This window comes from Hemitrygon akajei, unplaced genomic scaffold (assembly GCF_048418815.1).
Source record: "Hemitrygon akajei unplaced genomic scaffold, sHemAka1.3 Scf000047, whole genome shotgun sequence".
In the NCBI taxonomy this organism is placed as follows: Eukaryota; Metazoa; Chordata; class Chondrichthyes; order Myliobatiformes; family Dasyatidae; genus Hemitrygon; species Hemitrygon akajei.
Window position 1 is genome coordinate 1,686,465 of NW_027331933.1, and position 24,307 is coordinate 1,710,771.

The window sequence follows — 24,307 nt, forward strand, 5'->3', positions numbered from 1 at the left end:
CCTGGGCACAGAACTGGAGAGTATAACATCGGTAGCAGAGCGAAGGGCGCTGAGTAGGCTACGGTCAATCATGGAAAACCCTGAACATTCTCTGCATAGCACCATCCAGAGACAGAGAAGCAGTTTCAGTGACAGGTTGCTATCGATGCAATGCTCCTCAGACAGGATGAAGAGATCAGTACTTCCCAATGCCATTCGGCTTTACAATTCAACCGCCAGGGGTAGGATATATTAAAGTGCTGGGGTTAGGACTGAGCTTAAGTTACCATTCAATTTATTTAAATAGTTGTATTATATGTAATTAGCTTTGCTACAATAAGTGTATGGGACATTGGAAAAAATGTTGAATTTCCCCATGGGGATGAATAAAGTATCTATCTATCTATCTATTTGTATGTAAGTTACCACAAACGTTTTATGAAGCATCTATTTATTTAATTCCTAAAAATGATAAAAATCTCACTGAATGTGCATCAGATTTGTGATATCTTTGTGAATGTTGAATCTAAACTCCTTTCTCAAATATTAGCAATTAGATAGGTGAAGATATTGCCACAAATTGTCTCCGAGCATCAGACAGGATTTATTAAAAATCATTATACACATTTTAATGTTTGGAGGTTAATGAACATTGTATAGACTACTTTATCTAAGACTCCAGAACGTGTTTTCTCGCTCAATGCTGAGAAGGCGTTTGATACATTTGAATGGGAATATTTGTTTAAAATTCTTGAGAAACTTAATTTTAGTCCAAAATTTATATCTTGGATCCAATTGATATAACATATACCTTTGGCTTCTGTTTCACTAATGATCAGAGATCCCCTTTCTTTAGGCTTTTCCAAGGTACTAGTCAAGGCTGTCCTTTGAAACCCTTACTATCAGATATTAGCCTGGAGACCTTGGCAATTGCTATTCGTGATTCACCCAGTATATTTGGTGTTACTCATGGGAATGGGACGTGTAAAGTATCACTATATTCAGATGACCTTTCGCTATATATTTCTAATCCAGAGAAATGCATTCCTGCAGTAATAACACAACTTGCTCAGTTTAGTAGTTTTTCTGCTTATAAACTGAATCTTAATAAAAGTGTGCTTTCTCCATTAAATATGCAAGTCTCAATTTATAGACAGTTACCATTTAGATTGCTTGCTGATTATTTTATTTATTTGGTTATTAAAATTACTAAGAGGCACAACGATTTATTTAAAGTTAATGTTTACCCTTAATTGATCATGCTAAACAATTGTTTACTAAATGGTCCCCATTATCCTTATCCTTGATTGGTTCCATTAATGCTATTAAGAGGATTATTTTACCTAAATATCAGTACCTATTTCAGGCGGTATCAATTTTTATCTCTAACTTTTTTATATATTATTTATTCTAAAATTTCTGCATATATATGGCAGAATAGAAATCCCAGGTTATATTAGAAATATTTACAGAAATCAAACAAAGGAAGGCGGCTTGGTTTTGCCGGATCCTAGATTTTATTATTGGGAATTAATATTCGATATTTAACGTTTTGCACACAAGAGTTGGATGAACCTTGAGCGTGAGTCTCGACAGGAGTTTTCATTGGCTTCTATTTTACGGGCTGTGCTTCCCTTTGCACTTACTAAATTTAATAAGCAAATGGTAATTCCAATAATTAAGCATACAATAGGAATATGGTTTCAATGTTGGCAATTTTTTGGACCAAATAAATATATACTGTCAAGTTCTATGACATTTATTTTTTTCTTTCAACCATTTAGAATTGATCAAGCTTTTCTTTTATGGAAAACAAAGGGAATATCATGTTTTCGTGATTTATTTATGGATGATCTTTTATGGCTTTTGAACAGTTTTCTAATAAATATAATTTGCCTGGATCACACTTTTTCAGATATTTACAGATTAGAAACCTTTGAATGTTATTTTACCTTCCGTTCCGATATCACATCAAATTGAAGTTACGGGAAAAAATTAAGTTTAAATCCATATCAGAAGAGTTTAATATCATTTATTTATGATTTAATTATGAAAATACGCTTAGATACTTCTGATAAAATTAAGAATGAGTGGGAAAGAGAACTTGGGATACCTTTACCTATACAGAAATGGGAGAAAGTTCTTGAACTAGAAAATACCTCTTCAGTGTGTGTCAGACATGCCTTCATGTAGTTTAAGGTGGTTCATTGGGCTCGTATGTCCAAGGATAAGTTAGCACATTTTTACTGCCATATAAATCCTGTCTATGATAGATATAATTCCGAGGTAGCTTCCTTCACACATATGTTCTGGTCTTGTCCTCTTCTAAAAAAATTATTGGAAGGGTATTTTGAGATATTATCTCAGTAGTTCTGTGCATTGATTTACAACCACATCCTATTACCGCAATTTTTGGAGGACCGGTGATAGACTCTAGTCATTTATCCTCGTCAGCTTGTCGACTAATTGCATTTGTTACATTAATAACCATCAGATCTACTTAAATGGAAAGATTCCAATCCCCCTACTACATTTGAATGGTTTTCCCAAACCATAGCATGTCTAAACTTGGAAAAAATTAGGAGTAGTACTGTGGTTCCTTCGGTTGAATCTGAAGAGACTTTGAGGCCATTTATTCAATTTTTTCATATGATGTAAGTTGACCCTTTCCGAATCTTGTGTAATAAGTTTTTGTTCATGTTCAGAGGAGCGGAGTTAACGCCAAATAATTTCAGCCGTTGTAATATGACAGCCCAATTTTGTCTGTTTTTTTTAGTTTAGTGTTTTTTTCTAGTTTACGATTTTTTTCTCCTTATATGATATCTCTTTCATGGTTACTTGCTATGAGATTGGGAGGTTAAACTATATTTGTCATTTGGAATCTGTGCTTTTACATGTTAACCGACATTAATGTAATCCCGATCTCTTTGTATCATTATATTATTGCTATGCCTATTAAATTTGAAACTTAATAAAAAGATTGAAAAAGAAAAGGAAACTGGCTGCTACCAAGTGGACCAATCACAGTTCTTGCAGTCTGCGTCGCTGCGATACGTAGTTGCATTTTTAGGAATGTGCGCGTTAGGCTACGGCATACGTTACAGCCCAGGGTGCAGCGTCGGGTACGCGGCTACGTAGAGCCTACGGCGTAGCCTCGACGGAGAAGAATAACTCAGGCTTCAATGTGTGGGAAGGGATTCACTTGGTCATCTCAACTACAGAGACACCAGCGAGTTCACACTGGGTAGAGCAGTTTAATATACTGGGTGATAGCCACCCCCCCCCCCCCCACCTCCAGTCCGACCAAACTTAAGAAATCTCATTTGGGTGAATGCTGTGTGATGTGTCCCATGTTACAGATCAGTACCCCGAAGTAACAAACGATACACAATATGAAATTAAACGATTGAGCTCTATAATTCTTACTTTGACTGTAGGGTTAGTAAAGAAACTGAAAGAAAAGAAAAAGGGCCGCTCTCTCCATTCACGTCTTCTCATCTCTCGCCAGCAAAAAACCGTGAAAATCTCTCTTCCAGACTCACAAGAACCCTATTTCCTCTAGTCGTAACCTAAACATTGCTGCTACAGAGAAACCATTACCTCAGCAGTGAAACATTACAGAGAGGCCGTTACTTTAGCGGTGAAACCTTACAGCGTGTTACACTACCGGGTTCACACAGGGGAGAAAGTTTCAATAAGCTGCATGCTGAATATTTATCCATCAGTGTCGCTGAATGCAATTTCGAGAGTGACTGTCGGTGCTGAACTCTGCAATTATTGGTGCTGCTCACCACACCCGGGTCACCAGGCATGAGAAGGGTTTCTTCTGCTGCATATTCACCTTTAATGGGACTAGATCTGTGACAAATAAATCAGTTCTATATTGAACACTGTCTCCGGTACTTAGAGAATATATAACACACCTAGTGTACAGCAGAGAGTCAACTCAGGCCGGCTGGACCCTGCCAGTGATTCTGTTGCACAGCAGATCTTTCAAATTCTCCCCTGTTGTTCACCTCTCACTGTCCCTGTGAATGAGTTCCAAATAGTCACCACTCTGTGGGCGAAGAGGTTTCCCTTGAATTCTCTGCAGACCGAAGAAGTCGAGCTGACTGTAGTTCTGTCTGAGATGTTTTTCGCCCCTCAAATCTCTATGCATCACAAAGAGGAAGTAGGATTCTAAAGCTCAGGTGACAAAACCGTGGCTGATAAGAGAAACCAAAGAAAACATAAAAACCAAAGAGAGGGCATAGAGCAAAAATCACTAGTATGTTGGAGGATTGGGAAGATTTTAAAAACCAACAGAATGCAACTAAAATAATTAAGAAGGAAAAGATGGAACACTTAAGTGAGCTAGCCGGTAATATTAAAGAGGATACCAAATGTTTCTTCAGGTAATTATAGTGTAAAAGAAAGGCAGAAGAGGACATCGAACCACTGAAAAATGATGATGGAGAGGTAGTAATGGGCTGGGGGTGCAAGGTGATGGCAGATGAACTGAATAAGTATTGTACATCACTCTTATCTCTCGAAGACCCCGGCAGGAATATGGAAGTACCAGATGTCAGTGGTCAGAATGTGTAAAGTTACGTTACTCGGGAGAAGGTTCTTGGGAAACAGAGATGGTCTGAAGGTAAATAGGTTCCCTGGATCAGATGGTGTACACCCCAGAGATCTGAAAGAGGTGGCTGAAGAGATGTGGAGGCGTTAGCAATGATTTTTCGAGAACCATTAAGGAAATAAAATCCTAAGTTATTTTTCCCTTCACTACTCCCCCTCTCGCGGTTTCACCCATCACCGACCACTTCTTCTACCCTTTTCACCCCCACACTTCTTCCTCTGACGTCTCATCTTTTTTCCCCCCAGTCCTGACGAAGGGTCTCGGCCCGAAACGTCGACTGTTTACTATTTCCCATATAAGCTGCCTGGACTCCTAGGTTCCTCCAGCATTTTGTGTTTGTGTTGCTTGGATTCCCAGCATCCACAGAACGTTGCAGTTGATACAGATAAGAGACAGATAGTTCAGAGCAAACCTGCAGTCTGTAAAAGGTCTTCGATAGGTTTGGAGAACGGGCAACGAAGTCGTGGATGAAATGTACGGAAATGAACAGTGTATGCAAATGTACGGTCATGTACAATTGTGGAAGGAATAAGGGCGTAGAGAAAAAATAAATAAATGGGAGAAAATTCAAAAATCAGAGGTGCATAGGTACTTGGGAATCCTTGAGCAGGAGTCCCTAAAGGTTTGCTTGCAGATTGTGTTGATGAAGGATGACAACTGTAATGTTAGCATATAAGAACAAGGATGTGACTCTGTAGCTTTAAAACGCATTGGTCAGATTGCTCTTGGTGTATTGTGAACAGTTTACAACTTGCGAAAACAGATGTGCTCGTATTGGAGCGGGTCTGGAGAAGGTTCCTGAGCAACGAAAGGGCTAACGTATGAGGAGCGTTAGACGGCTTTGACCCTGTACTCGCTGGTCTGGAAGAAAGAGAGGGGATCTCATTGAAACCTATTAAATATTGAAAGGCCTCGACAGAGTGGCTATGAAGAAGATGCACCCTGTACTGTGTGAGTCTGGGACCAGAGGCCACGGCCTCAGTATACAGGGCATCCACTGACAGCAGAGATGAGGAGGGATTTCTTTAGTCAGGGAGTGGTGAATCTTTAGAATTTATTGCCACGGACGAAGCAGACGCCAAGTTATTGAGTGTATTTTAAATGGATGTTCAAAGACCATGGGGAGACGGCAGGAGAATGGGGTTGAGACAGATAATCAAGTGGACACGAAAAAATGGCGGAGCAGATTCGATTGGCTGAGCAGCCTCTGTGTGAAATCTCATGCTTCATGGTCTGAAGAAGTGGCGAGTGAGGTTGCATTAGGGTTAGGGTATGGTCAGTGTATCCGCGCCTGGATTATTGTATTCAGTTTTGGTCGTTCTGCTATAGGACAGAGGACGTTAAGCTGGAATGAGTGCATTGGAGATTTCCAGGAATGGTGCCGGTACTCGAGGGACTGAGTTCTGGAGAGAGGTTGGGCAGGTTGGGATTTCACACCTTGAAGTGTAGGAGATTGAGGCTGACCTTGTGCAGGTGTTCCAAACTATGAGTGCACAGAAATGGGGAATGTGTGCAGTCCTTTTCCCCACTTTTGTGGAATCAGCAACCAGAGGGCACCGGTTTAAGGTGAGACGGGATTGATTTAATAGGGATCCCAGGGGAAAATTATTAACCCACTCTCCCTTCCGGTTCATTGTTTAGCTAACACGATGAGTGAACTCTCAGGTTGGAGGAGCAACACTTCATATTCCATCCGGGTAGTTTACAACCTGATGGCATGAACATCTTTTCTTTTCATCAACCCACACGCCCGTCTCCTCCATTCTGTCTCCCCACTTCTTTCTTCTCCACTGCGGATCGTCTCCCTCTGGTTTCTCTTTTACTTCCGTTTTCCCATTGTCAACTGTCCTTTCCTATCAGATTCCTTCTTTTCAGCCCTTTGCATTTTCCACCTACCACCTCAAAACCTCTCACTTCATCTCCCACCTCCCCCACCTACTCACCTTCACTCTTATCTGGCTTCACCTATCACCTACCAGCTTGGACTCTTTCCACTCCCCGCACCATCTTATTCCGGCTTCTCCCCACTTCCAGTCCCGATGAAGGGTCTCGGCAGGAAATCTCTGTTTTGCTTTATCCCCCTCTATAGAAGCTACCTGACCTCTTGAGTTCCTCCAACATTTTGTGTCTGTTACTCTGCATCTCCAACATCTGCAGAATCTCATCGGGACAGAGTGCAGAATGCAGAGACAACATCGAGTCTCACTAATGTCGAGGAGGCCAACCTGGAAAACTGGAAACAGTAGATGACCCCAACAGGCACGATGTTGAAAAGTTGTCTCATATGGAAAGACTGTTTGGGGCCCTGACTAGTGGTGAGGAAAGTGGTTTGGTGCAGGTCTAGCACTTCATCCACTTGTAGAGTTAGTTTCCAGCACCTACACCCCTCCTTATCGCTGTAAACCTCTCCCTTTTGTGGACAACACTGCCACCTGGTGGTGATTTACCACAATAACAGGACCCCCTGATTTGTGGACTCCATTGTCACCAGGTGGCGCTCTGCCGCAAAAACGCTGAGAGACAGAAATGTGACGCTGCAGCTGCTGAAATGTTTCTTCAAGATTCAGGGTTGTTTAATTCCATTTCCAGCAGACACGTGTAAATGATGTCGAAATAATTATTACTCCGGCTCCAATGCAACACAAAAACACAATAGTAACAACATATATCCACAGCTTATATACCGTGCACGGTTTGATTGTATGTCCATAAAGTGAATAAAACCGGGGTGGGTGAGGAAGGGGTATCTATGGTCCACACTGTCAGGGTGTTGAGTTCACCAGGAGACAAAGACTGCAGGGACGAGAGGTTTTCTGTTGACTAATACACTGTGTGTGGACCCCGCTGACAATTCTGGTGTTGTGACCCGAATCGAGACAAACACCACGCTACAACACACACGAAATACTGGTGGAACACAGCAGGCCAGGCAGCATCTATAGGGAGAAGCGCTGTCGACGTGTCGGGCCGAGACCCTTCGTCAGGACGAAGCGTCCGAAACGTCGCCAGCGCTTCTTGTTGTTTGAATTTCCAGCATCTGCAGATTTCCTCGTGCAAACACCACGCTGCCCACTGCACCAACAACACGGCAGAGCCAGAGACTAACAGGGGACTTTACATCCCACAACACTGGATTCAGTGATGAAACCCGTGATTAATGTTGTCCCACTGAAATCATAAGAAACGTCCTTTAAGGTGTTTTGAAATACGAGCGCTCCGCCACATGTGACGTCAAACAGCCCCGCCCCCACGCGCCCGGCGTCACACATGGGCTCCCCACACCGGGATCTGCCCTCATGTGCCCGGTGCCTTCCGTCACCCAGGCGCTGGAGAGTTCGAGCTTTATCGGTTTAACGGCTGGGCTTACCACCCCCTCCTCCACCGCTGAAGAGCGAGCGTCAGGAGCTGCCCTGTTGCCATTGGTGCACACGAATGTCAATCACTGGTTACACCCAATAGCGAAGCCGGACCAGCTGAGTGGGCGTTACCCCGCTGTGTCTGTCTCTCGCTGCTGCGCCGGACTCAGGTCTGAGCGGAACAAATCCCAAAGTAAATGTCACGCTTTTTGAATATGGTGTAAAATCCCACTCCCCATACTAACACGGGTTAAACAGACCAAAGAATAAACTACCGGAGGAACTCCGGTCGGGCAGCATCTGCTGAGGGAGATGGACCGTCAACATTTCGGGCTGAGACCCTCCCTCTGGACTGAGAGTGGACGGGAAATAGTCAGAGAAAAGAGGTGAGGGGTGGGGATGGGGCAAGAGCTGGGGAGTGAGAGATGGATCCAGGTGAGGGGGGAGGTGGGAAGGTGGAAATAGTGATAGGGGTGGGAGGTAAGTGGTTGGGGCAACACGGGGCTGCAGAAGATGGAAATTAATTCCATAGAGGATTAACAAAGAGGTTAGAGAATATTTGTTATAGAGAGTGCAATGAAGATTCGCCAGACGAATCCCTTGAGCGGCGGGGTCATCATAGAAGAGAAATCAAATGTAATAACCCTTTCATTTGGAGAATCGAGGACTGAGAGGTGAACACATTGAAATGCACAACATCATTACTGGTTGAACCAGGGATCCCAGTCTCTGAAAAAGGGGGGTGGACTCTCCGGGACTGAGATGAGGAAATGTATCCACTCCGAGGCTGGTGAATGTCTGTAAATCCTCACGGCAGAGGGCGGTAAAGACTCGCTGATCGTCCTAAAGTAAAACAGAGGCCGCCGGATGTGTGGAGACCGAAGGGATCAAGGAAATGAGGATCGGGCAGAAACATGTGGCTGAGATGGGAGAGCAGCCGCCTTGTAGATGGTTAGAGGGGCTGAATGGCCACATCCCGCTGTTTCTCACTTGATGTTTCAGTGTTCCTGTCCAGTGAAGCCGGAGGAATGTGAATAGGAATGTGCTGCGTCTGAAGGCTGAGTCCGGCGGCGCCGTGGAAGTCCATAGTGGGGATATTCCCTTCCGCCGATTGCTTGGGATGACGAGTCTATCGGGACCCTGAGGACTTGTGGAAACTGTCTGGTGGTTTCTTTTGAACTTATAGTTAACATCTTTGGACTATTTTTACTGTGCCCATGGTCTGTTTTTTTTTTATCAATTTGGTGTTGGCTGCACTGTTGTAACTATATGTTAACTATAACTATATGTAACTATGTGGTTTTGTGTAGGTCTTGTAGCTTTAGTTTTTGGTTTGTTGGGTGGTAGAGTTGTCCCTTGACTTGGTGTGTCTGGGTATTCTTGTTTTGTCTGCTGGATTTGGATCTCTTTCCGGGGATGCGCTGAGATGGTAGCACGATATTAATACGGAGCAGCCCCTCCGGACTCTGGATTTGAGGATTACCAAACATTATGTAGATTTTCTGGTGTAGTCTGTTTTGTCGTGTGCTTTTTGTGATATCATTCTGGAGAACATTGTCTCATTTTTTAACTGCATTGCATTTGTGGTTTCTAAATGACAATAAACTGAAACTGAAGAAATTAGTGTTGATAAACATAGACTGATTTAAATGAAACCCGCACATTTCCCATTTGGGTCTGAATTGTGTGTTGGACCGGGATGGGAATCAATCCCATGAGTCTGTGACCTGGGGGTGGAGGGAAAGGGACAGGGAAGATATGGAGGAAGAAACTAAACATGTATCTGGTGTAAATATGGATTAATGAGGGAAATGCGGTGGATGGGTTGGGCAGAGTGTGAGGGGCAAGGAGCAGAGTCACAGGTTCAGGTGGGAGACCCTCCACCCGTCACCTGTTCACCATTTCCACAGATCTGCAGCATCTGCGGGTCACTGTTCTACGTGTACGTGTAGCTTCATCTTTCCCCGTTCAGACAAGACAGTGAGATCCGGATCTGTCACGTCCTCTCATTGTGGGTGAACTATATGTTTTTTTTCCTGCAATATTTTCAGCATGTGTCATTCCACTGTTTTTACCTGCTGAAGTGCTGCCAATGTTTCTGGGTGTCTGACACATTTATGTGAAAATTTAGCCTTTTCTATTTCTCTGAGCTTCTCATAAATGTGTACAGTTCAGTTAAGCTTCACTCCACTACTTCCAAAGCAACAACCCAGTCAGTCAAATAGTCGACAAAATTAAAAAAGTTTATTACATCTTTTTTTTCATTTGTCTGCTTCCTCAGCTTCAAAACACCTTTTTATTCTGCTTCTTCCCTCTGTTTGTCTGCCTCTCTAGCATCAAGCCCCCTCTGTCTCTCTTTCTCTTCAGCCTCTAATTTAAGTACATCAATCTTCAATTGTTCCAGTCATAACTGGATCTCCTGTTTACTCACAGGAAACCTCTTTAACACCTCCTTTTCAAACATCTTCATAGATATATGGCGCTCAACTATTTCCCCCTATTTCTGGCTTTCTCATAGCCCCCCCTATGGCGGCTGCAATTACCAGCTGCACCATCAACCAGGCATATTAAAGTGTACTGTAGCCGACCATCCTCCTGATACTCTGGGAAACGACTGAGCGGTTGCATTACACCAGCCGAAGTAGATGGGGCTGGATAATTGGATTGTGCTACAGCTAGAGGGGTGCTCTCTGGAGCTACTTCATTTGCCTCGTATCTGTTTAAGGAGTGGAATGTTTTCTCTCCCCTGCAATGTGCTATGGACTGGCCAGTATCGAATATAAACCCACAGTCAGGAGCTGAGTGATGTCTCTTGGTTTGAGGAGTATTTTGTTCTGTTGTAACCCAGTTCTGTTCAGTTTAGCTGATACAAGTTTGGACTCTGGAACAGTTCTGTTGAGTTTGTAAACATTTGGGGTAATAAAACTCCTTTTTTTTTCACCTTTACCTGCTCTCCTAGTTTTATGCTTCCCCTGGTCCTTCACACCCCCTTACCTCCTTAAGGTTCAGCCCATTAGCAATAGTCAGCAATTCATTCTTTTTGGGTTTTCCTAATGCCTCAGGGGTTGGCGCTTCCAGAAATATATCAATCTCCACTGCTGCTGATTTCCACACACAAGACAGATAGACAGACATTCTTTATTGATCCTGAGGGAAATTGGGTTTCATTACAGTTGCACCACCAAGACTAGTGTAGAAATATAGCAATATAAAACCATAAATAATTAAATAATAATAGCTAAATTATGCCAATTGGAAAAAGACCAGGACCAGCCTATTGGCTCAGGGGGTCTAACACTCCGAGGGAGGAGTTGTAAAGTTTGATGGCCACAGGCAGGAATGGCTTCCTATGATGCTCGGTGTTGCACCACAGCCAGGAAGGTGTTCCACAAATAAATCAAAAGGGATTACCCCAATCGTCGATAATTAATCGATCAATACGTCCCCAAATATGTTCATATCCTAGACGCAGGCCCCAATTTTGTTATGAACCGTAATGCTTTAGAAACAAACCAGCAGCAATTGACTATACCTGGACTCTGGTTTTGATGTTAAAACCACTATCTTTATTAGTGACTACTTATAATATTGTAACTTAAACAAGATAAACAAAAGTTAAGTGTTATGTGTATAAATGTGTGTAAATATAACTCCCTCCCAAACTGTTGAGTTCAGGGGAAACAAGGCTTAGAGTCTTGAAATGGTAAAGTAGGAAAGTTCAGTTCATCCACGGAATAGGTGATGAGAGAGAGATACTTGTAATCCAGGGTAAATGTTGACAGAAGGCAATTATGTCAAATTCCACAGGTTCCATGGTGGTAAAACGAGAGAACAGTCACTGTAGATTTTATCTGCTGTTCCAAATCAACATAGGAATTATCACCAAAAGTGACTTGTCACAAGGGGTATTGTCTTCAAGTGAACAACCAGGCAAGGGTTAATACATAAGTGGTCTTCAGAGGATACCACAAATCAGATACACTCCTATGGATCAAAAGAGGTGACAACCACATATTCGATGTATGCTGAATCGATAATTAAACCACTCTTTTGGGCATAGGAAAGTTCTAAACAGTGATCCTTGGCCCTGATTTCAATCCTTCCATTTTTCCTCCATCTCCATCTGACTCTGAGTGTCTGTGTCCTCTGTTAAAACTAAACAAGCTGCGAGTGATGTAAACAAGCTGCAAGCCAAATTGATTCGACTCCTTGATCTCTCTCTCTCTCTTAAAATGACAGTCCACAGCAAACAAAACCTAGAGATTCATAACAGCCACTCCCCATTACAAACTGACTGGTGTGCCAGTAGTTGGGATGACTAAGTGAATCCTATCCCACATTCTGAGCAGGTGAATGGCGTCTCCCAGTGTGAACTCGCTGATGTCTCTGTAGGGTGGATGACTGAGTGAATCCCTTCCCACAGACTGAGCAGGTGAACGGCTTCTCCCCAGTGTGAACTCGCTGATGACTTTGTAGGGTGGATGAGCGAGTGAATCTCTTCCCACAGACTGAGCAGGTGAACGGCTTCTCCCCAGTGTGAACTCGCTGATGTCTCTGTAGAGTGGATGACTGAGTGAATCCCTTCCCACAGACTGAGCAGGTGAATGGCTTCTCCCCAGTGTGAACTCGCTGATGACTCGGTAGGTGGGATGACTGAGTGAATCCCTTCCCACAGACTGAGCAGGTGAACGGCCTCTCCCCAGTGTGAACTCGCTTGTGAGACAGCAGGTTGGATAACTGAGTGAATCCTATCCCACATTCTGAGCAGGTGAACGGCTTCTCCCCAGTGTGAACTCGCTGATGACTCTGTAGGGTGGATAACCAAGTGAATCTCTTCCCACAGACAGAGCAGGTGAATGGCTTCTCCCCAGTGTGAACTCTCTGATGTACCTTCAGTTTAAATGAGCAAATGAATCTCTTCCCACAGTCTGAGCAGGTGAATGGCCTCTCTCCAGTGTGAACTCGCTGGTGAGCCAGCAGGTTGGATGACTGAGTGAATCCCTTCCCACATTCTGAGCAGGTGAATGGCTTCTCCCCAGTGTGAACTTGCTGATGACTCTGTAGGTTGGAAGACCGAGTGAATCTCTTCCCACATTCTGAGCAGGTGAATGGCTTCTCCCCAGTGTGAACTCGCTGATGTACCAGCAGGGCGGATGACTCACTGAATCTCTTCCCACAGACAGAGCAGGTGAATGGCTTCTCCCCAGTGTGAACTCGCTGATGTACCAGTAGTTTGGATGACAGTGTGAATCTCCTCCCACAGAATGAGCAGGTGAACGGCTTCACCCCAGTGTGAACTTGCTGATGTACCAGTAGGGCAGATGACTCAGTGAATCTCTTCCCACAGTCTGAGCAGATGAATGGCTTCTCCCCAGAATGAACCCGTTGGTGATTCTGTAGGTTGGATGACTGAGTGAATCCTTTCCCACATTCTGAGCAGGTATACGGCTTCTCCCCAGTGTGAACTCTCTGATGATTCAGTAGTGAGGATGACTGAGTGAATCCCTTCCCACAGACTGAGCAGGTGAATGGCTTCTCCCCAGGGTGAACTTGCTGATGTCTCTGTAGGTGGGATGACAATTTGAATCCCTTCCCACATTCTGAGCAGATGAATGGCCTCTCCTCAGTGTGAACTTGCTGATGTCTCTGTAGGTGGGATGACAGTGTGAATCCCTTTCCACATTCAGAGCAGATGAACGGCTTCTCCCCAGTGTGAATTCGCTGGTGACTCTTTAGGTTGGATAACTGAGTGAATCTCTTCCCACACACAGAACAGTTGAACGGTCTCTCCCCAGAGTGAACTCGTAAGTGTCTATGTAGGGGGGATGACAGTGCGAATCCCTTACCACATTCTGAGCAGGTGAACGGCTTCTGCCCAGTGTGAACTCGCTGATGACTCTTTAGGCTGGATGACTGAGTGAAGCTCTTTCCACAGACCGAGCAGGTGAATGGTCTCTCTCCAGTGTGAACTCGCCAATGTCTCTGTAGTAGGGATGACAGTGTGAATCCCTTCCCACATTCTGAGCAGTTGAATGGCCGCCCCCTGGTGTGAGCTCGCTGGTGTGGCATTAGGTCAGATGATCCCCTCCCTGAAATTCAACAGATGACCACCCTCTGCCCAGAATGATCTGAGTGCTGTGCCCACAGGTGGGAAGACCCACTGAATCCTTTCTCATACACAGAACAAGTGAATGGCCTTGCCCAGTGTTAACTTGCTGATGTACCTTCAATTGAGATAACTGAGTGAATCCATTCCCACTGTCTGAGCAGGTGAACAGCCTTTCTCCTGTGTAAAATGACAGGCGTGCCAGTTGGTCAAATGACTGAGTGAATCCATTCCAACTGTCTGAGCAGGAAGGATGGTCGATTGAATCCCTTGCTCCACTTCTTAAATGTCTAGACAGAGTCTGCAAAATTGGTGTGCCGTGTTTGAGATTCCAGAAGCCAAGTTCCTTTTCATTTTTAACCTGTAAAGATTTAAAAAATCCATCAATGGGTGTAGGAAAACATCTCAGATGAGATTACTTGAGTTGCCAAGGTTTGATCTGGTATCACACTGTTACGAGGAAATTAAATGCAGCATCTCCAAGTTTGCAGATGACATAAAGCTGGGCAGTGGTGTTAGCTGTGAGGAGGATGCTAAGAGGATGCAGGGTGACTTGGATATGTTAGGTGAGTGGGAAAATTCATGGCAGATGCAATTTAATGTGGATATAGGTGAGGTTATCCACTTTTGTGGCAAAAACAGGAAAACAGATTATTATCTGAATGGTGGCCAATTAGGAAATGGGGAGGTGCAACAAGACCTGTGTGCCATTGTACTCCAGCCATTGAAAGTGGGCATGCAGGTACAGCAGGCAGTGAAAAAGGCGAATGCTATGTTGGCATTCATAGCAAGAGGATTCGAGTACAGGAACAGGGAGTTTTTACTGCAGTTGTACAAGGCCTTGGTGAGACCACACCTGGAGTATTGTGTAAAGTTTTGGTCCCGTAATCTGAGGAAAGACATTCTTGCCATAGAGGGAGTACAACGAAGGTTCACCAGATTGATTCCTGGGATGGCTTTCATATGAAGAAAGACTGAATTGACTAGGCTTATACTCGCTGGAATTTAGAAGATTGAGGGGGGATCTTATTGAAACATAAAATTCTAAAGGGATTGGACAGGCTAGATGCAGGAAGATTGTTCCCAATGTTGGGGAAGTCCAGAATGAGGGGGTCACAGTTTAAGTATAAAGGGGAACCCTTTTAGGACCGAGATGAGGAAAAACTTCTTCACAGAGAGAGTGGTGAATCTGTGGAATTCTCTGCCACAGGAAACAGTTGAGGCCAGTTCATTGGCTATATTTAAGAGGGAGTTAGATATGGCCCTTGTGGCTAAAAGGTGTCAGGGGGTATGGAGAGAAAGCAAGTACTGGGTTCTGAGTTGGTTGATCAGCCATGTTCAGACTGAATGGTGGCACAGTCTTGAAGGGCTGAAAGGCCTACCCCTGCACCTATTTTCTATGTTTCTATGTTTCTACAGTGAGGTTAAACACAAGCTGGACAGAGAAATCATCTTCTGACTGGGCAGAGTGCTGGGATCTGGAATGACCATCAATTCCCTGATGCTCTTCGTGTCTGTATAAGAATGGGGCATTTCTGCCATCTCCAATTTGTACCTTGGCTCAGTTTAACTCTCTCCATTGGTATTATTCCCTGTTCCTGCTGAGAAGTATGGGGGCCTGGCCACACAGTAACTGAAACAGTCTCACAGAAATAGTCTTTCTTGATGCACAGCTGGGAATTCTTTTATGTATCACAGATTTAACGCTATGTAGAAAATTCCTGCTGAGATGTACGGTTGGTCCACACAGCTGTTAAAATAACTTAGAGTGATTTTTTGCAGAATTCCCAGAAGGGGAATACCGAGGATTATTCTGAGACAGGGAGGGAAATATCCAATAAATCCCTAGAGTTAATGGCTCCACAAAGGCAATTGCCCACCCGAATGCTGCCCAATCCACGAGCAGGAGGAGAGATAGCCCTCAGTGATCCCTGTGTATGCTCCCTGGAAGCCTCCAGAAATGATAATGATCATGAATCAGGCCCCAGATGGAAAAGAAAAACCAGCAGAGTTTGCTCAGTGTGTCCACAGTACTACACAAATGTTTAATGCGACTCCGCAAGATTTATTCAGTCTCTGCTGCATGATTCTCTCAGCTGCTGAGGGGCGGAAATGGAAGGCAGAATTGCGATACCAAACCTGTCAGGATTTACAGGCAGGAAACCATAATGGGAATGAACAGACAGACCAGATTATTCAAGCCTTGGAAAGGGCTCTCAAGCAACCTGTAAACATCACTAAAGTACTTGAATGCAAACCTAAGCCTGGGGAATCAGGACCAGACTATTGGGAGTGATTTGTGGCCTACTATGGCACTTTCACAGGAGACCAAACCTTTAATGATGGGTATCCATCCCCCTAGTTTATGCCCTACTGTTCCAATGGTTACCAACTAAGTTAGCCAACAAGATTAAAACAAATAATATGGATTGGCCTGACAATGGCCGAAATCGAATGCGATGAGCTTTGACATATTACTGGGACCTGACTTTCAAACCTCAATCAACCCCGAAGGGAACTAATATTAAAAGGTGAATACGTTCAGCGGGAAGAAGGACGTGAGTGGGTTTTATCTTGGGATCAGAAATGGGATCAAAAACCTACCAAGGGACAGGTGGGGACAACAACCCATTTAGAAATTGACAAGCAAGGTTGCTTCCTACCATGAGTACCATCCCTCAGGAAGAGCCCAGTGTAATATTGCAAGTTGCTGGAAATCCAGTTCCGTTTATGATTGATATGGGGGCAACCACAACACTCTCGATCAGGAAATAGTATCGGAAAAGGGATTCCAGCTATCAGATGCTACAATCACTCTGTCTGGGTTTGAAGGCACGGTATGTACGTATTCACGTACCCAGCCACTGCAGGTGGAATTCCAGGGGAACCAGTGTGAGGTTTCATTTACAGTCACCAGCAGTCAGGGGTGTAGTCTTGCAGAGAGAGACTTGCTCTGTCCACTGAAAATTGAGATTCTATGCACGGGCAAAGGTATCACCCCGGGGCTAGCGAACAACTAACAGCTTCACCAGTTTCCGATCCCTCCAGTGTTGGGCACTTAATCTGGGCTCCACTGTGTTCGAACCCCCTTTCCCAGCGGCCAAATCTCATGTGACTCTGTGCTATGACAGGTGTATGGAGGGATATGGGCTGAGTGCAAGTCAATAGGACGAGGCAGAAAAATGATTTGGCACAGCCAAGAAGGGCCAAAAGGCCTGTTTCTGTGCTGTAATGTTCTATGGTTCAATGAACCTACAGGGTGCTCAACTGAGGAAAGCCCATATCTCGAGGGACAGAACTTCCCAGTCACGGTGGTTGGAGATGTTACAGAAAGAGAGTACAGTGCATTACTGGCCGAAATTTCGGATTTCCTTTGGTGACAGACAGGGCTTGTGATGAAAGTAAACAAAGGGGTACGTAACAAACTAGCTATCAAGCAACAATTCCACTGTGTACACCACCCACGGTCCGCTGGCAGAATGGAAAGAGCCAATGGCACTCTGAAGAATAAACTGGCCAGACTAACAGTGGAGACTGGACTCTCTTGGTTGATGGTCCTACCAATACCCAGTTCCACATGAGGGTTACCCCACAGGGGAAAACAGGGTTGTCACCAGCTGAAATCATTTATGGATAGCCCATGAAGACACCCTGGGGACTAAGACCTTGTGTACCATTGTTCCCAGAAAGTCTACAAGCAAAATTGGATATACATACCTGAGGGGAAGACACTGGGAAATATATATGCCAACAAACCAAAATTTTCTAAGCATTACATTCACAGGTATGACAGGCTTACAAGGAAGAGAACCACTCCACAGAGAGGAGTGACTATCCCACCATGGAACCTGGGATTTTTTTTCCTGATGAAGAACTGGGATTAAGGTAATCTTGGACCTCGGTGGAGAGGACCATATCAGGTGTTACCAACCACTCCCACGGCTGTGAAACTGAAGGAGCAATCTCAGTGGATACACCGATTAGGCGACAAACATGTTACTAAAGGAACTGAGTTGAAGGTCTCTCTCGGACTAATGGAAAATGTATTGGTTGTTAGGGCTTTAAAAAGAGGCCCAGTTTCAGGAGTGACAGCGTCGGTACGGGCAGCGGAGTGTGTGGGAGCAGAATGCTGGGCTTTGGCTCAGCGGGCTTCGGCACAGGAGGACTTCGGTGAGAGGAAATCAGTGAGCCTGAGTACGTGCTTGCTGAGGCAAAAAGGTAAGGTCAGTCGGTTCCTTTTTTCATTTATTCTGGGATCAGGTAATGGGGGAGACGGTTAGAGCAGTGGTGTGCTCCGTATGCAGTATGTGGGAGGTCAGAGTCAACACAGTTGTCCCTGATGACCACACCTGCAATAGGTGCATCCAGCTGCAGCTCCTATCAGACCAAGTTAGGGAACTGGAGTAGGAGCTGGATGAACTACGGATCATTCGGGAGGCAGAGGCAGAGATAGATCAAAGTTATCGGGAGGCAGTCACACCGAAAAGACAGGAGGTAGGCAAATGGGTGACAGTCAAGAGAGGCAGGGGGAATAGACAGAGAGAGCAGAGCACCCCTGTGGCCGTTCCCATCAACAATAAGTATACCGTTTTGGATACTGTTGGTGAGGATGACCTACCAGGAACGAGTTGCAGTGGTCCTGTCTCTGGCACTGAAGTTGGACCCTCGACTAGGAAGGGGAGGAGGGAAGAGAAGAGAGCGGTAGTGATAGGGGATTCTATAGTCGGGGGGCGGATAGGAGATTTTGTGGGGAAGATCGGGAGTCTCGGATGGTATGTTGCTTCCCTGGTGCCGGGGTCCGAGACATCTCAGATCGGGTGCAGGTTATTCTCCAGAGGGAGGGCAAGAATCCAGATGTTGTGGTCCATGTAGGGACCAACGACATGGGTAGGATGAGTGAGGGGGTCCTGCGTAGGGAGTTCAGGGAGTTAGGTGCGAAGCTGAAGAGCAGGACCTCCAGGGTAACAATCTCAGGATTGCTACCTGTGCCACGTGCAAGAGAGGCAAGGAACAGAAAGATTATAAAGATTAATACGTGGCTGAGAGGATGGTGCAGGAGGGAGGGCTTCAGGTTTTTAGATAATAGGGCTTTGTTCCAGGGAAGGTGGGATCTGTTCTGAAGGGACAGTTTACACCTGAACTGGAGCGGTACTAACATTCTTGCAGTGAAGTTTGCTAGTTTGCTAGTGCTTCTTGGGGGGGGGGGGGGGTTTAAACTAAATTTGCGGGGGGCGGGGATCAAGAATGAGAGAGAGGATAGTGAGATGAAGAATAAAGGACAGGTGAGGACAACACGGTTCCGGAATAGTAAGTGTGTAGTAGAGAACGGTGAGGCAGAACAAGTGATAAGGAGGACACATGTACAGAGGGATGGTCTGACGGAACATGGAGTTAGGAATGACAACAAAATTCTAGGGGTGTATAGCCCGATGGGAGTTTGGGGAGCTGGGTTAAGCACTATAGGCAGAGATTCAAACAGGGAGAGGAGAAATGGGCTAAAAATTCTATATCTGAATGCATGGTGTCAGAAATAAGGCGGATGAGCTTGAAGCTCAGGTGCGAATGGGTAACTATGATGTTGTTGGGATAACAGAGACATGGCTGCAGGGCGATCAGACCTGGAAAATGAATGTACAAGGGTATATGTGCTATCATAGGGACAGAAATGTGGGCAGAGTGGGTGAGGTGGCCCTGTTGGTGAGGAATGAGGTTCAGTCCTTTGCAAGGGGGGACATAGGATCAGGAGAAGTGGAGTCTGTGTGGATAGAATTAAGGAACAGTAAGGGCAAAAGGACCCTAATGGGTGTTGTCTACAGGCCACCAAACAGTAGCATGGATAGTGGGTGCAAGTGGAATAGGGAGTTAACACTGGCATGTGGCAAAGGTAATGTCACAGTAGCTATGGGGGATTTCAACATGCAGGTGAACTGGGAGAATCAGGTTGGTGCTGGACCCCAGGATAGGGAGTTTATAGAGTGCCTACAGGATGCATTCTTGGAACAGCTTGTACGAGAGCCAACCAGGGACAAGGCTATTCTAGATTTAGTGCTATGTAATGAACAGGATTTGATAAGCGATCTTGCAGTAAAGGAGCCATTAGGAGGTAGTGATCATAATATGATAAGTTTTTATCTGCAATTTGAGAAGAATAAGGGCAGCTCGGAGGTGTCAGTTTTGCAGTTGAACAAAGGAGACTATGGAGCCATGAGGGAGGAGCTGGCCAAAGTTGACTGGACGGATATCCTAGCAGAAAAGACTGTGGAACAGCAATGGCAGGTATTCTTGGGAATAATGCACAAGGTGCAAAATCAGTTCATCTCCCGGAGAAGGAAGGATTCAAAGGGGGGAAAGGGGCCACAGTGGTTGACAAAGGAAGTCAGAGATTGCATAGCATTAAAAAAAAGGAAGCATGACAGAGCTAAGGTGAGTGAGAGGACAGAAGATTGGGAAATTTTTAAGGAACAACAGAACTTAACTAAAAAGGCAATATGGGGAGAAAAAATGAGGTATGAACACAAGCTAGCCAGGAATATAAAGGAGGATAGCAAAAGCTTTTTTAGGTATGTGAAGTGAAAGAAGATAGTTAAGAACAATGTTGGTCCCTTGAAGAATGAATTGGGTGAAATTTTTTTATTTATTTATTAATTTTTTAGAAAATTACAAAGAATAAATGTGACGATAAAATAGTAAGAAAAAGAAAAATAATATTAATCCTCCCCCCCCCCCCCCTTAACCCTTATCTAAAGAAAGAAAAAAAAGAAAGACGAAAAAGATTGCCTGGATATCGGAGGATCCCCACATGCTCCACGGAGTTTAAAATAATTTTAATATTTATTTTTACTTTCCCCAATTACTTTATAATTTTATCTTCAAAGGACCTATGTATTTAATCCTATCTTTTGTAGGTATGGGAAACAAATTTTCAAAATGATATCATATTCATTTCTTAGATTATATGTAATTTTTTCAAGTGGAATACAACTATATATTTCATTATTCCAACGATCCATTGTTAAATATAAATCAGATTTCCAAGTAACTGCGATAACTTTTTTGGCTACTGCCAATGCAATTTTTATAAATCTTTCCTGATACTTATTCAATTTAGGTTTCGGTATTGTCCCTTCAATATCTCCTAATAAAAATAATATTGGACTATGTGGGAGTTGTACTCCAGTAATTTGTTCCAATCAAAGTCTTAGATTTATCCAAAATGGTTGAATTTTAAAACAAGACCAAGTAGAATGTAAAAAAGTACCAATTTCTTGATTACATCAAAAACATTGGTCAGACATATTTGAATTCAATCTATTTATTTTCTGTGGTGTTATATATAATTGATGTAAAAATTATATTGTATTAATCTAAGTCAAACATTTATTGTATTTATCATACTATCAGAACATAATCTTGACCAACTTTTTCCATCAATTTTAACATTCAAATCAGATTCCCATTTTTGTCTTGATTTATGAATTCCTGATTTAATTGTCTGTTTTTGAATCAAATTGTATATACAAGATGTAAATTTTTTAATTTTTCCTTTTTGAATTAATATTTCTATTTCACTAGGTTTTGGCATCAACATTGTTTGACCCAGCTTTTCTCGTAAATAAGCCTTTAATAGAAAATAACAGAAAAGGTTGTTGTTTGATATTTGATATTTACTTTTTAATTGAACAAACAACATCAATTTACCTCCTTCAAAACAATCACCTATATATTTAATCCCCTTTTGGAACCAATTATGTAAAAGTTTATTATCCATTGTAAAAGGAATCAGTCTATTTTGAATTAAAGTTCTTTTTACTAATAAAGATTTCTTTATCTCATCATCCATATTTACCTTATTCCATAAATCAATCAAGTGTCTTAATATAGGAGATACTTTTTTTTCCCGTATCCATTTGGATTCCCATTTATATACAAAATCTTCTGGTATGTTTTTTCCTATCTTATCTAATACTATTCTAATCCATGCCATTTTTTTTCATCAAAAAAGACGCAATAAATCAAAGTTGATTTGCTTTACAATAATTCTTAAAATTTGGAAGTTGTAACCCTCCAAAATCAAATTTACATATCAATTTTTACAATGATATTCTTGACATCTTTCCTTTCCAAAGAAATTTCCTTGCATATTTATTCAGTTCTTGAAAAAACTTCTGAGGTAATTGTATTGGTAAAGTTTGGAATAAATATTGCAGTCTAGGAAACATATTCATTTTTACAGCATTAACTCTACCTATTAACGTTATTGTTAACATCATCCATTTATCAAGATCCTCTTTTTGTTTAATAATGGCAAATAATTTTATTTATATAAATTTTTTGCATCATTATCAACTCTAATACCTAAATATTTTATCCCATTTATTGACCATCGAAATTGAGTTACTAATCGACATTGATTATAATTTCCTTTGGTAAGGGGTAAAATTTCACTTTTATCCCAATTTACTTTATACCCTGATACTTTCCCATATTCTTCCAATCTAAAAGATAATCTTTGCAAAGATTGCAATGGGTTTGTTAAATAAATCAAAACATCATCAGCAAATAAATTAATCTTATATTCTTCTTGATTAACTCTAAAACCCCCAATGTCTGAATCAGTTCTAATTAATTCAGCTAATGGTTCTATTGCCAATACATATAAAGCAGGTGATAATGGGCAGCCTTGTCTGGTTGACCTCGTTAAGCAAAATGGTGTTGAAATCTGACCATTTGTAATTACTTTAGCTTGAAGATTAGTATTTAAGGTTTTAATCCATTGTATAAAAGATTTTCCTAACTCATATTTTTCCAATACCTTAAATAAAAAATCCCATTCCAATCTATCAAATGCTTTTTCTGCATCCAAAGCAACTGCCACACTCATTTCCTCTCTTTTTTGTGCCAAATGAATTATACTAAGTAACCGGGTTATATTATCCATCGATTGTCTGTTTTTAATAAAACCTTTTTGATCCATATGTATTAACTTTGGTAAATATTTAGATATTCTATTAGATAAAATTTTTGCTATTATTTTATAATCTGTATTCAACAAAGAAATATGCCTATATGATGTTGTTTTTAAAGGATCTCTATCTTTTTTTTGGCAATACAGTTATGATCGCTGTTAAAAAAGATTGTGGGAGTTTATGCATTTTTTCCACGATATATTAATTCCATAAAAGGAATTAATAAATCTTTAATTTTTTTATAAAATTCAGGAGGAAAACCATCTTCTCCTGGGGATTTATTACTCTGAAGTGATCCTAAAGCTTCTTCAACCTCTTTTAATGTAAAGGGCATATTTAATCCTTCCTGTTCTTCCAAATTTAATTTTGGAAGGGTTATTTGTGATAAAAATGCATCTATCTCAGCAATCTTATTTTGTGATTCTGATTGATATAGTTCAGTATGAATTTTTTTGAAAGTTTCATTAATTTCTAAAGGTTTATAAGTAACCTTATTTACACTTGTTCTAATTGCATTTATTGTTTTAGAACCCTGTTCTGTTTTCAACTGCTAAGCAAGAATCTTATGTGATCTTTCACCTAATTCGTAATATTTCTGTTTAGTTCTCATAATTACTTTTTCTGTACAATATGTCTGGAGTGTATGATATTGTAGTTTTTATTAACAAGTTGTCTTCATTTTTCTTCTGTCATATATCTTTGAGATTCTTTCTCTAACTTTATAATATCTTTTCCCAATTGATCTATTTCTGCCATGTAATCCTTAATTTTAGATGTATAACATAATCTGACCCCTTAAATATGCTTTCATCATTTCCCATAATACAATTTTATCCTCAACTGAATGTAAATTTGTATCAAAAAAAATTGAATGTTTTTTCATAAAATCACAAAAATCTTGACGTTTTAATAAAATTGAATTAAATCTCCATCTATAGATTGATTCCTCCTTATCCATCATTATCATTATCATTATCAAGTGGGAATGATCTGACTGTATTCTTGCTTTATATTCCACACTTTTCACTCTATCCTGAATATTTTTTGATAATACAAAAGAATGGGTGAAATTGTTATGGGAAACAGAGAAATGGCAGAAGAATTTAATAAGTACTTTAGATTTGTCTTCACTAAGGAAGACTCAAGCAATCTACCAGATGTATGGATGGGCCAAGGACATAGGGTAACAGAGGAAATGAAACAGATTAACATTAGGAAGGAAACAGTGATGAGTGGACTGATGGGTCTGAAGGCTAACAAATCCCCAGATACAGATGGT

The 24,307-nt window shown here is 42.2% G+C and overlaps 1 protein-coding gene across 1 annotated transcript in view; it reads right to left on the reverse strand.

The window, feature by feature from the left end:
• The window catches only part of LOC140720792 (uncharacterized), a 59,276-nt gene extending 45,205 nt beyond the window's left edge, over window positions 1-14,071 (reverse strand). The window contains 3 exon segments of the mRNA XM_073035638.1: window positions 10,951-11,057; window positions 12,295-12,315; window positions 12,318-14,071. Coding sequence (XP_072891739.1) covers window positions 10,951-11,057; window positions 12,295-12,315; window positions 12,318-14,025 — 1,836 coding nt within the window. The 5' untranslated portion in view covers window positions 14,026-14,071.
• Window positions 14,072-24,307: the final 10,236 nt, after the last annotated feature.